The sequence below is a fragment of the Symsagittifera roscoffensis genome, chromosome 8, assembly GCF_963678635.1.
Source record: "Symsagittifera roscoffensis chromosome 8, txSymRosc1.1, whole genome shotgun sequence".
Taxonomy (NCBI): domain Eukaryota; kingdom Metazoa; phylum Xenacoelomorpha; order Acoela; family Convolutidae; genus Symsagittifera; species Symsagittifera roscoffensis.
Genome location: NC_087069.1, coordinates 43,110,361 through 43,126,384, shown reverse-complemented (window position 1 = coordinate 43,126,384; position 16,024 = coordinate 43,110,361). Strand labels below are relative to the sequence as shown.

At 34.7% G+C, this 16,024-nt stretch overlaps 1 protein-coding gene across 1 annotated transcript in view; it reads right to left on the bottom strand.

Moving 5' to 3' along the window:
• The window catches only part of LOC134853345 (uncharacterized), a 39,670-nt gene that overhangs the window by 16,859 nt on the left and 6,787 nt on the right, over positions 1–16,024 (bottom strand). The window contains exon 4 of the mRNA XM_063869321.1: positions 14,637–15,123. Within this exon, the coding sequence (XP_063725391.1) occupies positions 14,637–15,123 (487 nt within the window). The remainder of the gene's footprint in view (positions 1–14,636; positions 15,124–16,024) is intronic.

Here is a 16,024-nt window from a genome sequence, read left to right as displayed (position 1 = left end):
ATTGCAATCCAATATCTTTGCGATATAAAGTACATGTGTATATAAATTAAAATAGATACAACGCTTTCTTTTGCAGACATATACAATCAATCGGAACCATTCATTTTTTTCTATTCAGTTTTGAATCAAGTTACTTTGAAAATTTACTCGTTACAAGGAATAAAACCAAAACAAGCACCACAGCAAATGCAGATAAAGATTTTGGCGATTGCTATTTCGATATTTCGGAAAACAGTAAAAGATTAGTGCGTGCTACATTGAAAACATATGACCAAACTGGAACTTATGTATTCCTGAAAGTTTTCAAAAAAACAACTGAAAGCGCTGAATTTGATTGTGTACAAAGACTTTCCTTAAGCAGCGAAGAATTTTCAAAATTACTAAAGTCGGGAAAGTCAATCCGAGCGCAAACAAGTGAAATTTCTGATACTGTTGAAAACAAAGACAAACCACAGTCTAACAGTAAACGAGCCAGGAAATCTCAACTTTCCTCAAACACAAACGATTTCAAGCACGACTCGAAATAATTTTCCTTTACAAAATGGCAGAAGCTATGTTCGAAGTTGTGTTACCTGATTATTTCAACCAAATTTCAAATTTGTTATCACTGAAAAAATTCCTAATTTATCTACTTTTAAAAATTATGCTTTTGGAAGCCACTTCAAATCTCAATATTGCCCTTTTTCAGTCGAGAATGAAAAAAAAACTCATTACCATATATTAATTCAAGTAGATTCAGAGGAACAATTGAACCAATTTTTTCCTTCCCAAAAATGTTTCAGTGTTTCTTGTATTTTCACTTGCTTCAAATACTTAGTTTCTCCTGCTAAAGATGTCAAAGGAAACGGTGAGTTATTTGACAAGCTTAAACTAGCTCTCACTTACTCAGCACAACTTGTTGCAACCAATCCCGATTTGTTAGATTTCACTGCGATCAAAAAACGTTTACCCAATTTATTGCTTTCTACAACATCATCTAACAAACAAACTTCACCAAATCAAAACGTTTGCAAAAAATCTCCGGCAGTTGGGGGACAGAAACGAATTGATAATACAGTTACGCATGCTGCATCGTCGACGTCAAACAAATCCGTAAGAGTTTCGACTTCAGTTTCAAAGAAACATACAGAAAGCAGACATGTTCAAACAGATGAGATGAATACAGAAACTTTGAAAAGATTTGAAAGTTTAATTAATGGACCCCATTCTGCCGCATTTTGTAAAATAAAGGATATTTTGACAAATGGATATGGAAAACTTGATGTAGATACTGATGTTTTGTTTGTGAAATTTATTGTTGAGGAGAAAGTTAAGTTTTAATTGATACTTTTCATTATTCCTTTTTCATTATATTGAGTTCAGTAAACATGATTTCAACTTTTGATTTAAAATTTATTCATGAAATTTTTATAGACTTAAAATCACAATATCCAGACAAATCAGTCAGATTTCAGTATTTTTTAGCCACTTGTTTGTATTTGGATGCTGATATTAATTTGGATTTTGTTTTGAAAAATAGACCATATGGTGGTTTAATTGGAATAGACAATTCGTCGCTTGACAAACACTTGAAACAATTCAAATTCCTTAGAATACATGCTATATTACATGACGCAGCAGGATATTTACAAGAAAAAAAATCATACGGGTCCTGGGTACACATATGTTTTGCCTTGTCCAATAAACAACTGTTACCTGGGTCACGTGACAGGTATTGCGTTTTGCTTATTTCTTAAAGCATTCAAACCAAAGTTATTTCGTTTGTTGGAATGTTGAATGAAAGTCATGTTAACCCAAAGAAAGAAAACTAAAAATCTGTTTTTCAACCATCTCATTATTTTAGATATTGAAGGATTTAAATGTGGCAAGAAACCTTTGATCATAAAGGAACTTTCTGTTTGCTCTGCTAATACAATTGATACAATTCATTTTCTACCACCAGTTCAATTCAACAATTTATCAAAAGAAGAGGAAAAAGCTTACAATTGGGTATCTAAATTTCTACACGGGCTCCGTTGGGACGAAGGTGAATACCCTTACTCATATTTGGATCAAATTTTTGACAGCATTCGATTGAGGAACCCAAACTCCCATTTTTTTGCAAAGGGTACACAAAAATCTGTTTCATTAGCTGAATACTTGAAATTACCCGTGACAAATTTGGAAGATATTGGCTGCCCAAAGATTGAACAGTTATTGGGTCAAGAAAAACATATTTGCAAACGACATTCTCATTTACTTCCCTTGCATCAATTATTAAAGCATTGTATCCGTAGAAAATCCAAAGTTTTTTTCGATTGGTTACAAAATGAACTGTCCAATGATGCAAACAACCTTATCTCCAAATTTGGTGGTTCACGCTTCGATGACTAATCAGAGTCCTGAAAACAATTTAACACCAAGAATTAAAGTTACTCTTACGCGGACAGGCATATTAGATTGTCGAGGAAAACCTCTCCTGCAAAAACTCGAACAAATTACACTGAACGATATCGAAATCGATAATTTATGGAAATTTTTTACAGTTCTTGACTACTTTCACCTGTACAATGTCCAGACTCCAGGATTTTTGCCAGTCAATTCCGTTGTTCAATCTCAACCTGGAAGGGCTGCAACCTCAGCTGGGAGAGAGAAGACAAATCCATTTACATGACCAACAGCTTCCAGCTGAACTGAAAGAATTAGTCAAAACTGATTACGTTGAGGAAATACATTTAGTTCAAGCCACTACCAGAGTTGCTGCTCATTTTGTTGTAAAGTTCAAATCCAATTGTAACCATGACAAATTCACAAAATATGAGTTTTTTTTTCATTGAACGAGGAATTGATTTGCCTGTTGAACCGAAATGAAGAATCACATAAATATGCCAAGTTTTGTGAATCATAATAAATATAACTATTGATTGTTTTCATTTTCTTTTGATCTTGTGTGATTACTAGTTGCTAACATGTCGTGTTTGAAAATTCAAAATTTCCAAAAAAATTTTTTGCCAAAAGAAAACACACAAAATGTGAGTTTAACAGGTGAGAATTTACCAAAAGAGTTATTAGACGAAATCAATACCGGAAACGTAGAAAAAATTGTTCGGATACATCTGACAGACAAAAACATAGCAAGATATATAATAAAATACAAACCAAACGGCAATAGATCAGAGAGAAAAAAAGGTGATTGGTATGCAGTTGTAACTATCAACCTTGATACAAATAAGCCAAAAAAGTCTTTCTGTAAACATGGAAATTGAAGAAACCGCCACTGTCGAGACCAATGATTGCGACTTTGTTGACATTGGTGTTGTCGAAAAGTCTTTATCTCACGAAAACAGATCTTGGAAATTTTGTAATTCTGTTTCTCTTCCGTCTGCAGAAGTTGTCTTTTTCACACAAGTCTGTTTCATTTTCATTTTGCTCTCTTTATCGATTTCAAAATTGTCTTTTTACAACCTTAGTTGTGCTGAGACTGCCATTTGGCTTTCAATACTATCCAGTACAGTTGGTTACATGTTAACTAATCCCAAGTTATAATAATGAATAAGATCATTTCAACAAAAGATCGTCTGTTTATGTCCGTTTCAGGTCCCTCGGGATCTGGCAAAACTGATTTAATTTTTCAAATGCTTCTCAAAGGTACATTCTATCCATCGTATAACAATGTATTTTATTTTTATCTTCACGATCAACCCAAATACCGTTCCTTTGTTTCTCACAACAAATTTGATATTGAATTTTTAAAATTGTCCAGCTTTGAAATTGTTAATAACTTACGGGATTGTATGATTGTCTTTGATGATACCTGTGAAAAAATTTTTAATGAAAAAGATTTTGTTAAATTAGCTACAGCAGGTCGACATAAAAATGTTCATGTTATTTATGTCAAGCACAATTTATTTCAGCAAAGTAAGCAATCACGTAATATAGGTTTGAATACAACTCACTTAATTTTGTTCAAATCACCACGAGACATTCAACAAATTGATTATTTAGGCAGACAGTTGAATAAGCAAAATTCCTCCGTCATGCGTATCAGTTAGCAACGAAAGAAGATTTCGGTCATCTGTTGATAGACTTGGATCCCAAAACTTCAGAATGTCTTCGTTATTCGTCAAACATAGTTCCACCATCACCAACCATTTTCTATTTACCATCCTCAAAAGCAGTTAGCACATCTCTTGAAAATGAAAGAGAAAGAATTATGTATATTGAAGCAAATGCTCAATAGTCGCCATTGTAGATCAATTTTGACAGGAGCTGATTCAAATTTTATTAGATTTCTTTGCGATTGTTTTGTAAATGTTTTTCTGGGACATGTTCCAGCTAACAAGAGTTTCATCGAGAGTAAGAAAATACCATTTGGAAAAATTGTTGACCCTAAGTTTAGTATCCGAGAAAAACGAAAAGTTTTGGCAAACAATATTTCACTGGTTAAGTCAATCGGAGAATCGTGTTACATTTACCTGAAAAACTAGAACCTTAAGCATGTATGCTGAAGAATTCATCCTCATTCCTCGAAAAACATATGCTCCAGATGAAAAAACTGCACCACAATCTCAAATCCTTCATAATCCATTAATTAACGACAAATCATCTCAACTCAATTACATACAACGATTTCGAGAACAAAATATCAGCCGTGACTCTCCACCACCATTAAACCCAACATCTCCTATTCTTTTAACCCCTAGTAATGAAGTACCAAATCTTCGAAAAAGAAATTTATCTGCACTTACTAATTTCAGTGGTGATGGTGATGACTAAGCAGAAGAAAATATTGAATCATACAATTCACTGCAGCAGACAAGTTCAAAGAGATTAGAAAAAAAGTATGAAAAAAGTTATGGAAAAACCGCTGAAGTGTTTCGAAAGGTTATGGAATCCATTCAAGAGCTATTGGAAGCTAATAAATTGGAAAGGGCAAACATAGTGCTGAAGCAGTTGTTCAAAGTTGAATCCTTGACATTAGACGTTGACGGATATGTTCTAATTCAAGGAAAACCAACACTTGTTAAAATTGAATCCTTTTTGTACGATACACAGCAAAACACAGAAAAACTTGAGGGTGTTTTTTATCCTCAAATTTTGAAAGAACTGAATCTTGATCCTAGCTTAGTGTCCAACACTTATGCCAAACAGATTCTCCGCTCGCTTAAGAGCGAAGCAGCTAAGCCCTCAACTTCTTCCTCCTTCGTCTCCGACAACCCGACAACTGAGGACTCGAAGAGATCGAAACCCTCCTCTTCGAAGACTCGATCGACAACTTTCAAACCCAAAACCAAGCAATCGGACAAAAGAAAAACCCAGAAAAAAAGAATTTTTCCCAACCACCAACGACGACGATGACGACGATGATAAAAACTATGAAAGCAGTAAAGAATCGTTTGCGACGACGTCAACAAAAGAATGGAAATCCTACTATCAGTGAAGAAAAGAAACTCAAATTACTCTACCCGAAAGGTCCAGCTGCATTTGGTAGCGTTAAAAATTTAACAAATGCTAGTCAACTCTCACCAAAAAAGTTAAAAATTTTCTGAGATCTCAATCATCACATACAAAGTATGGATTGTTTCGTAAAACATATCCTCGGCTAAAAGTGATTGTTAACGATATCAACGAAATTTGGTTATTGACTTGGCTTATGTTGACAAATTGGCTAAATATAACCGAGGGGTACGATATTTATTAGTTGCTGTCGGTTGTCTCTCTCGCTACTTACGAGTGGAACCCCTGAAGACCAAATATGCTAAAGAAACAACCGAAGCTTTCAAAAAAATGATCAAAACAAAACAACCAAAAAAAGTTTGGGTTGACAAAGGCACCGAGTTTAAAGGAGAGTTCGAAAAGTTATGTACTAAACGAGAAATCATCAAATACAATACTCACAGTGAAAAAAAAATCAGCGTTTGCCGAAAGAAACATTCGATCGCTGAAAAGTATTATCTACAAATACTTGGAGTTTGAATGGACTTACAGTTATATTGAAAAATTACAAAGTTTTGTTCAAACGATTAACTCGCGCGTTAATAGAGTTACAAAATTGGCTCCAAACAAGGTCACAAGAAAACATGTGCCTGCTTTAGTTTCATTAATAGCAAACAGTTCATCGAAGTTGGTACAGAAACCAAAATTTTATGTTGGTGACTATGTGCGAATAGCGAAGACTGACTTACCTTTTAGAAAAGGTTACAAGCAGATTTTTACAGACGAAGTTTTTGAAATAGTTGCCATTCCTACTGTAAACCCTCCAACATACAGTCTCATTGATGCGGAAAAGGAAGAAATCAGCGGAAAATTTTATGAAAAAGAACTTAGTTTAATTGGAAACAAAGCTGATTATAACGAAAATGGGCAGTGATGAGTTTACTGTACATTTGATTTCAACAGCATCAATGGATTATTTCCCAGACAACACTTTGGCCAGTTTTAGAAATTTTTGTAAAGAAGAAATAGCTTTAGACGGAGATTGGAGAGTTGCTCTCTCAGAAATAATTTTCCCCACAAAATTAAACAATGTTACTGATGAGGAATTTGCGTACTTCAGAGCATCCGAAGTAGTAGCCAGTAAATCCAACGCTGGCAATCGGAATACAATTTCCAGACCCTACTATGGCGAAAAAGTTTTTATCAAATCAGGAGAGTACACTTTTATAGAACAATTGATTAATGAGATAAAAACAAAACTCAAAGACAAAATTCATTTTGATGCGAGTCCTCAAGAAATCACGAATAGCATGAGCATTTGGATGAACGCAAATGAAGTAATCTCATTCCCAAGTCCCCAAATACCCAGTCTGTTAGGCTACAATGCAAAGCTTGATGAGAACGGTGAATATCGCATTGGTTACAAAATGATACCCTCCTTCGATGCATCTTATGAGGGAAACGAACTGTACGAATCTCATTTCCCATTTGACTTATCAAGTGGGACAAGTCTAATTTTTGTCTATATTGACATTATTCAATACCAAACTGTTGGTGATGCAAAGGCCCCATTGTTACGCGTCATTGATTCAAATAGACGCATCAAAAACGGTAGTGCCTGCAGCATTGAACCTAATCATCGAAAAAACTTCACTAATTTAGACTACCAAAAATTATTCACTTCATCTGTACAATCAATATCGGTACAGTTGCGCACAGAAACTGGAAGACTAGTGCCCTTTGCAGGAACTGGTAAAGTTGTGTTGACTCTAAAATTCAAGCGCTTTGATTGAAAACCAATGGAACAATATTATGCAAAGCAAGCTTCACTTCCTCATTTCTCTGGACACTACCGACAACGCGGCAGTGGATTTGGCGCTTTGGCTGCTGGTATTGGTCGTGTTGCTATACCGATTGCACGACGGGTTATTCTACCGGCTGCGAAAAAACTGGGCAGAGAACTTTTGATGAGTGCAGCGCCAGAACTAATTGATGTCGCTATGAAAAAGAAGTCTCCTAAACAAGCATTGAAAAACACTGTCACAAAAACTGCAAGAAAACAACTCGGTGGTGGTAGACGTCGTCGTCGAAAGACACCAATGAATGGATTACGAAGAAGAAGGTCAGTAGGGGCTCGAAAAAGAAAAACAACCATTCGAAGAAAAACCAGACCAGTGAGAAGTCGAGCAGATTTTTTCTCAAACATCAAAAATGATCGCTAATTTGTTACCCAATGAAGCTACCCATAGCTCTCTGGATTTGTGTGAAAAACAACCTCTTTTGATTACTTTTGAAAACGCTTTTGATCAAAAAATTTGACCTGTCTATTCACCCAATGGACCAATGCTTGAATTTGAAATCACCGGTTCCCGTAATAATTTTGTTGACCTGCAAAAAATTTATTGGGAAATACGATGCAAAGTAACGCAATCAAATGGAGCTGATCTGCGATACGACAACACTGATCCTACTGTGTCTGATTCACCGTTCCTCGTAAACAACTCCCTGTATTCCCTTTTCTCTGACTGTACCCTCTCTGCTAATGGACTCAAAATCTCAAATGCCAATAGTATTTTGCGCATAAAAGCTTTATTGGAACAGAATTTTCTAACAGCAAAGGAGCCAAGGATTCATGGCTTAAGTGTCAGGGATATCGTTTTGAAAAGAATCCCGCTGCAATAGATGCAGCTGATTTCACATATCAACGAGAACTGGTCCGTGAATCGAGGGAAATTTGGTTCTATGGACCCGCTGGAGTTGATTTTTTCACATGTGACAAGCATTTGTTGAGCGGTGTTACCCTCAGACTTTCCTACAGACGTTCTCATGAAGATTTTCTCATTATTTCTGAAGATGCTGCCAAGCATTACAAGCTGCAAATACTCGAAGCGAACCTATATGTTAGAAAAATGACTGTGACCGACCATGTGCTCTCTGCCATTGAATCAACTTTGCTCAAAACTCCTGCGAACTACCCATATCAAGAAGAAATTACGAAAACATTTCTTGCAACAGCTGGTCAGCGCAGCTGGCAACAGGAAGACATTTTTGCTCGTGAACCGGTGAGACAAATTATAATAGCATTGAACACAAATAATGCATTTCTAGGAACAAACCGAACGAATCCTTTTCATTATCAAAAGTTTGGATTGGAGCAAGTTACTTTGAGACGGAACGGTTTACCAATAGCAAGTACTCCAATCAGTACACAAGATCATAAACGTCTCTTCTTCAACACACTATCAGCGCTAGGTTTGTTGCACTGCGGGCTGGGAATCACTCTGGATAACTACCAACAGCACTTTATTATGTGTTTTGATCTCACTAGCACACAGCAGGCAGCTCATGACTTCTTGCATCCAGAACTTACTAACTGCTCAGTTTCACTCGATCTTCAATTCTCAAACGCTTTGACAGCAAACCTTGAAATTTTTGTTTGGGGTATACGCTCATCCAATGTATTTATTACCTCCGACCGCAAAGTTACAAAGAACGTCCTTCCAATTTCGACCGTCTAAATATGGATGAAATTCAGTTGCAGGATCTCATTCAGAACTGTAAACATCTGAAATATAAGTTTCTTGGAGTATTTGCAGCGGACAATTTTCCACCTCACATCCCAAACAATATCTTTATGATTGTGAACACTTCAAAATCAGATTCTCCGGGGACACATTGGATTGTAATTTGCAACAGAAGAAATGTTTTATATTTTGCTGATCCTCTCGGTCTTCCTCTTTGGCAGTACACCAATCTGTATAAACGATTGAACGAGAATTTTCATCAGGTGACTGAATTGATGACAAACTTTCCCATGCAAGACTCAAACTCTACCATGTGCGGTTCTTTTTGCATTTATATTGCACATTTGATTTATGATAAAAACTTTAATGGTGATGCTTCTGATTTTGCTTACATAAATGATCATGTTTTGAAACGTTTCCTAACTCACATGCTTACCCATTAACTAACAATTTAATATGACTGTTTTGTACACTTTTCAATTTCATTTTAAACACTACATTTTTTAGTAATTGACATTTTTACCCAATTTTTAACTGAATAGCAGTAATCCGAGAAGTTAGATTACTATAGAAAAAATACAAAATCGATCTATGGGGGGATATCATCATACCAGCAACTGTTGCCTCCTTTCAGTACAATTTCCGGACGGGTTTCGAAACGCCGCCTTTCGGCTGAGAGTCGAGCGCCATGCGTTTTCCTCTGCTCGGACCCCAAGAAATTTTGTTCCACTTCAATTTTATAGTAACAAGTTAGGTACAAGTTTTGACAATATTTCTGGGCACTTTTGGCTTTCATCAGTGTTCTCATTTTTCAAGATCTTAACCCACTTCAACTTATTAGCTCTTTCAACCTTTCTATAAAATCAAAGCTTTTGTCATAGATTTCAGATGTTTATTTTTCAGTCTCCTGTAGACACGGAAAATGGAAATGTCGAAATTTTCAAGCCAATTTCATTATTTTAGAGTTTTCAGTGTTGCATAATTTTTCTTTGTTTTTTTTACTTTCAGTTGGCTTAAAGAAATTTTTCATTCTTATTTCGGTCAAATTGATCATTAGTTTTTGCCTAAATAGAGGTGGCGGCCGCCGCAATTGACGAATTTTCCTCTCTTCGAGATTCTGCAATAAAACATGCATTTTTGAAGGAAATCGTTCACCGCAGCCAACAGTTAAGCTACGCTGCCAAAATCTGGTGCTTTCCTATATACCATATAGTTTGATTGCATTAGGTTCAACTGATTGCATATAATAGGTATATAACGTCATTTTACATGTAAACAAGCCAATACCTCCAAACTTTAGAAGGGAAAACATGCACCGACCAAACCTTAATTCCATTCCCGTTTCCACAACGTTCAGTGGGAATACTCAATAATATACCGAAGTTTTACATGCGGACTATTAGGTATAAAATTATACATGGTGACAATTAGGTATAAAATTATACATGGTGACAATTAGGATTATTACATGGTGACTATTGCTGATCAATTAATACATGGTGACCATTATGATTTATACCTAATGGTCATCCATGTATGACAACCCCCCCCCCCCGATCCTAACGCACTATATGCATACTACTCATAAAACTTGTATGACTAGCATTTTTTTGATGGCGACACAAAAACCAATTTGAAAATGCCCCAACATTTTTTTTGTTTTTTTTTTAAATTCATGTTTCAAAAGTAATCATCGTTGAAACAATTTACCACTTTAAAAATTAGCTGCTTCCATTATATTGTTTGTGAAATACACCTCTGAGACAATTCAGGTCGTTTTCTAAGCATTTTAAAAGCAAGATCGTTCAACCTTTGGTGCTTTGAGTAGGCCAAGGTCTTCGTCACTTGTGTTCAGCTACAAACACAACTTAAAAATTTTTCAGAACTTAGTTTTAGAAAAAAAAAATCATTTTTTTGGTTTATTTAAAAATACTTGTCTAGCAGTTTTGAGAAATGGAAAAAAGAAATTAAGAAATTATCATAGAGATTTCATACAATTTTCTGTGCGTATGAATGTATGGTACGAAGTTTTTCATATATGGAAAATGTATGAAAATATTTGATAAGTATGTTCACTATTTCGGTGCATCGATTGTGGGCAATCATGGGTAATTTCATCATTTCTTTTTTTCTTCAAGTCAGAAAAAATAAGTGCTTTGGATCTATCATATACTGAAATTAAACAATTGGAGAAAACTTCAGCCTGTTTGAACGCCACAATTTTTGAGTTTCTATCTTTCTGACTTAAAAAAACGTCACTATAATCACTTTTTGCATCGTAAAAAATTAAATTTTTCTGGATAGTTTATTTTAAACTTTTCAGAGTAAAAACTCTTGTTTAGACAAATGCATGAAATATAACATGAAAATTGAAAAACTGAAAGGTGCTATAAGTTTAAAGACGTCAGCTAAATCATTTTGCACCGGTCTTACAGATCTTTTTTCTTATCCCAAACTACTGTCTGTTAGAGCGTCATTTGAGAACATAAATAATGGCAAAGGTAATTGAATCTTTTTTTAGTGCATTTTTTTGTTTTGCAATATTTTATGAAGCCAACAAAAACATCACATTTCATGCTTTGGAAAAAAATGTTGGTCATTTTTTTTTACTCCCAATGCAAAATGCAGTGTGAAACTTCTCGACAAGTTTGGGTTATTTACAAAAAAGTTGAGCAACTGGAGGCAATCTGATCAAAATACTCAACTTGTCAACTAAAATTAGCCCCTGCTAAATGTAAAAATTCCAGCAATCCGCATTACGACCAATAGGTTTTAATATCGAGCCACTTATGATTTTCTATGGGTTTCCTTTAGAAGGATCGAAACTCCATTATTCATTTCAGCTATTCCAGGTCAGGTCGCATTAGCTAGGTCAAGTCAAACAGTCAATCTAGAACAAATTTTTCTCGGCTGTTAAAATCGTTTCCTTTTTTTCGTATTTTTTAAATGTTTTTATACACACAACTAGTTCATGATGCAGTGAAAAGCCAATCAGTTTCAAATCATAAGACAATTGAGCAACACGCGAGGAGCATTTTTGGTCTTCATTCTAATTTTCATGAGATATGTAACCTTGTCTGAAGCAGTGATAAGATATGGGCTGAGTCGCTCACGTAAACGTAGTTTTAATTTTTTGAGAAATATTTGTTTGTAATATATTTGTTAAAATATTACCTTCAAAGCAAAGACTTCTATACTATCAATTATAAAAAAATCTGTCAACTTTAAATGAAGTCGAACTGAGAAGTTAGCAAAAATTGTTATATCATGAATAATAAATCAGAAAAAACGGAGCATCACCCAGTGCAAAAAAAGGTCTTCGAAGCGCCAAAAAAGCTTTTAACTTTCAAAAACCAGTTAACCTAAACAGAAACTTTGAAAAAATTTTTCTGATTCTTAGACACAAACTATTCTTGTGATTGACAGTTCATTTGCTATATTGAGACCTCTTTGATCTAAAATTGCGTAAAATTTAGGAAATCGTTGATTTGTTCAGCTGGATACTTTTTTTCTGATAATCAAACTATGCTAGCTTTCCCATTTATATTAGCATGTTGTAGGCGTTGGGTCGAAGATCCCTCTCTCTGTGTGTGTTACGAGCCCCTGCTGGCCCAAAGGTTCCCCTTTTGGTAGTTTTTTGGGAGATCTATTTTTAGCTGACCGACTTCAAAACTTTTTTAATGTTCGCCTGCCGCCCTTTAAAAGTTAGATTTTTTTAAATCTGCCCCACTAGGGAACACTTTAGATCTTGTTCCGGTCAAAGATGTTTTTAGTTGTTGAGTTGAAAAGGTTTTTTTTCTGTTCTTAAATAAAATAATTTGAACAAACAAGAGAATATTTTTGAAAAAAAACATCACCAGATTTTTTCATACTTTTATCATATTAAGAGCATTAATCCAAATATCAAAGAAATTGTCAAATCATTAACTAATTTTTTTAAAACTTTTCTTTTTGCTAGTCTGAAGAGTCCAAATAACAATCCAGTTCAAAAAATGAAAAGCAGTTTCCATGGACACGTAGAAAATTTTTTTGAGATCACCAATTAAAACGTTATATATGATGGGTTGTATATGATTGACAAAGCATCTTTGAGTGCCATACAAAAAATGCTTATCATACAAATCCATTACTGGAGTCATGAAAAAAAGTGTATTCATACTGCTTACCACTAATCGAAGTTGTTTGACAAGCATTTTCCCCAGACAAACAAAAACTGCAAATCCTGCAAACTTGTTTTCAAGTAAATTTGAACACACTTATTGTGGTTTTTGAAGAATGAGCGAATTTTTATTGTTGAAAATTTAATTTTTTTTAACGAAGAAACCGCTTATCACACCGTTTATATATGAGAACTGTACGACAAAGAGTTTTTTTTTCATGCAAAATTTCCAAATTGAAGAAAAAATCTTTCTGTTTCCATTTTGGTCGCCTTATGAGTTTCATGAAAGTACCAACACTTTTGTAACTTTTTGTTGAAAAGATTTTCAGGCAAATAACTATGTCCATAATGAAGGTTTTCTGTGAGTTCTGACTTTTTTTCGATTTTAGATCATAACACGTAAGCATGAATATATCCAACAATTAGGCCACAATTTTTTACTTTTGAATTTTTTGGAAAAAAAAGGCCTCAGTCATATACAAAAATCTAATACATTTTGGACGATACTGCGTAAAGCTCAACAGTAAACGCACTTGGCATATCTCAATTTGTAATTTCATCTGTGATTTTACTGACGTTTAACCTTTTTCGTTGTCTCATCTGAGAAAACTTTTAGTTATTGTGTTTCAGGGCAAAACACAATTTTGTAGTGCAAAAAACACAAAAAATTGTTTTTCAATAATGGAACAAGTAATGTCATACAATTCCATTCATGGAAAAAAAGCTAGTCATGATGTTTTCATAGAATTTTATGATTTCGATTAAGTAGAAAGTACATGTAGAAAAATTTTATGGCTAGCCTTTTTGTCAACCCAGGTGTATATAGATGAACTCGCATGTTGAAAGAACATAAAATTTTTTTTAATTTTTTTTTATTTCATACTCAATGCGTAATCAATAAGTTTTTTTGATGAAACACTTATTTTCAGCATGCAAAATTTGAGATCTGATATACTCAATTAGTTTTAAACAATTTTGAAACATTTGGGAACATCACAAATTATAGACTGAAGTTGAAACAGAAATCGTTTTTTTTACCGTTTGTATGAAATTTTAGATAATTTTAAAATGGGCAAATAGTTGGCTCAAGCATCGTTTCAGCAAATTGAAAATTTTCCTGGGCAATTATTTGAGTATTGCCAACCATTTCATTCATCTGATTTGTCGCATTCAAGGTGATTCGATTGAATTCTAAGACTGGTTAATGAGTCTGAACTTTCAGAGGCTAGTTTTTTCAACTTGAGGCAGACAAATATAACAAATAAAGGAAAAATGGGAAATCCAAAATGCTCAATGATTGAAAAAAAATTTCGGAAAAATTTTTTCCTTGTCTCCGGATTCCTAATATTAAAGCAAAAATGTCAAACACAATGGTCAAACACGGTGCTTTTCAGGTTGATTTGACCTTTGATTTTGTATTTCACTTCCAAAAATTTTACTTGTTAGTGCTTATTACTTGTTCAGATTTTTCGACGAAAAAAAGATATTGCCGACACATTGGCACTAAAACAAAGTAGTATATTTTGAAATTGGCCTACGGTTGTTTCGACCAACACTTGAGCAAAATGAGAGTTTTTCTCGACAATCATCTGATTCGCCGCATTCATCTCATTCATCTGATTCGTCTCATTCGTTTGAGCTGTTTCGTAAATTGTTTCTTGAGTCAACCAGTCGTATTCTGTTAGAAAAAACTGGGTGATCAAATAATCTGGTATATATAAAAATGGAACTAGTAAACTAGCTGCAACGGTTAACCCATATAGAATATTTCTGCGTCTTGAGCTCAAAATTGTTTTTGCTTGGCTTCCATGAACAATTAGAATATAGCGTTCCAAAGCAATTGCTGAGATAGTGAATGTCTGCGACCAGAATGAGAAATAATCCGGAATATATTTCAAAATTTTCCAAAAGTTTCGTACTCTGAACCATACAAGTCTGATTGGTGAATAATCATCTGAAGAATAGTCGAACCTTAAGATGTAGTCGTAATAGTCAGATCCAAGTGATACAATTTGACGACCATATCTTACAACCAGGGTTCAAAAACTGGACCAAGCTGGCAGACTTTATATTTGAAAAAGGGCATCTTGATCAGGCAGAGGGTCCATCTGGAAGTATTTTGCAATTTTTTTCCCGGCTTCTTGGATTTCTAAATTTCTAAACTTTTTTTGGCAGCAAAAATTACTTCACTTGACGTGGTAGTGAGCGCCAAATAAAACATGTTTCTATAGAAAACTTTCTGTCAAAAATGTCTATTGAAAATTTTTTATCATTCCATATCGAAAACTGGTCTTTCGCTTTTTCCAACATTTGTGCATGCGCCGAAAATTTGAGGTAAGGAAGCACTGGATCAATTGGGCAATCTCTCAACCACCCCCCTTCTTGCGTGGGGGAGAGGGGAGAGGGGAGAGAAAGCTCGATTGCAACTGATTGGTTCTTTAGACATGTTTACAAGGCAAGATTTGTTGTAACCACTTGAAACTTGACTGATAGTTTATTTTGAGAATGGATTATCAAAGTTTGATGCCGCTTTTCTCAAACAATGAATTAGCAATAAAATTTCTGAAACAAAAAAATCTTCTGAAAAATTCTTGTCCCTGCACTGCTTTCCAGGCTCCTCAAAATTCGAAAAATTATCTAAAAGACGAATTCAGCTGAATTTGCCAAAATTGGGCATCTAGTCGATTTAAATTGACAACACCAATTCGAAAACATAGCTTTTTGAAAAATCGAACAGTGCACTCCCAAAGTAGATTCAAATTATCTATCTTTGGCATTGCGGAGGTCGCACAAAACTGAGGCAACTCAAGTCGGAGTTTTGGAGGGAACAATTGTCGACTCTTTTTGCCTCACTTCGAGAAATTCACCCGCGACATATTCTCGCCGGGCCAATTAGGCTTGGCGCACCAGGAGGAATTGTGCTCAA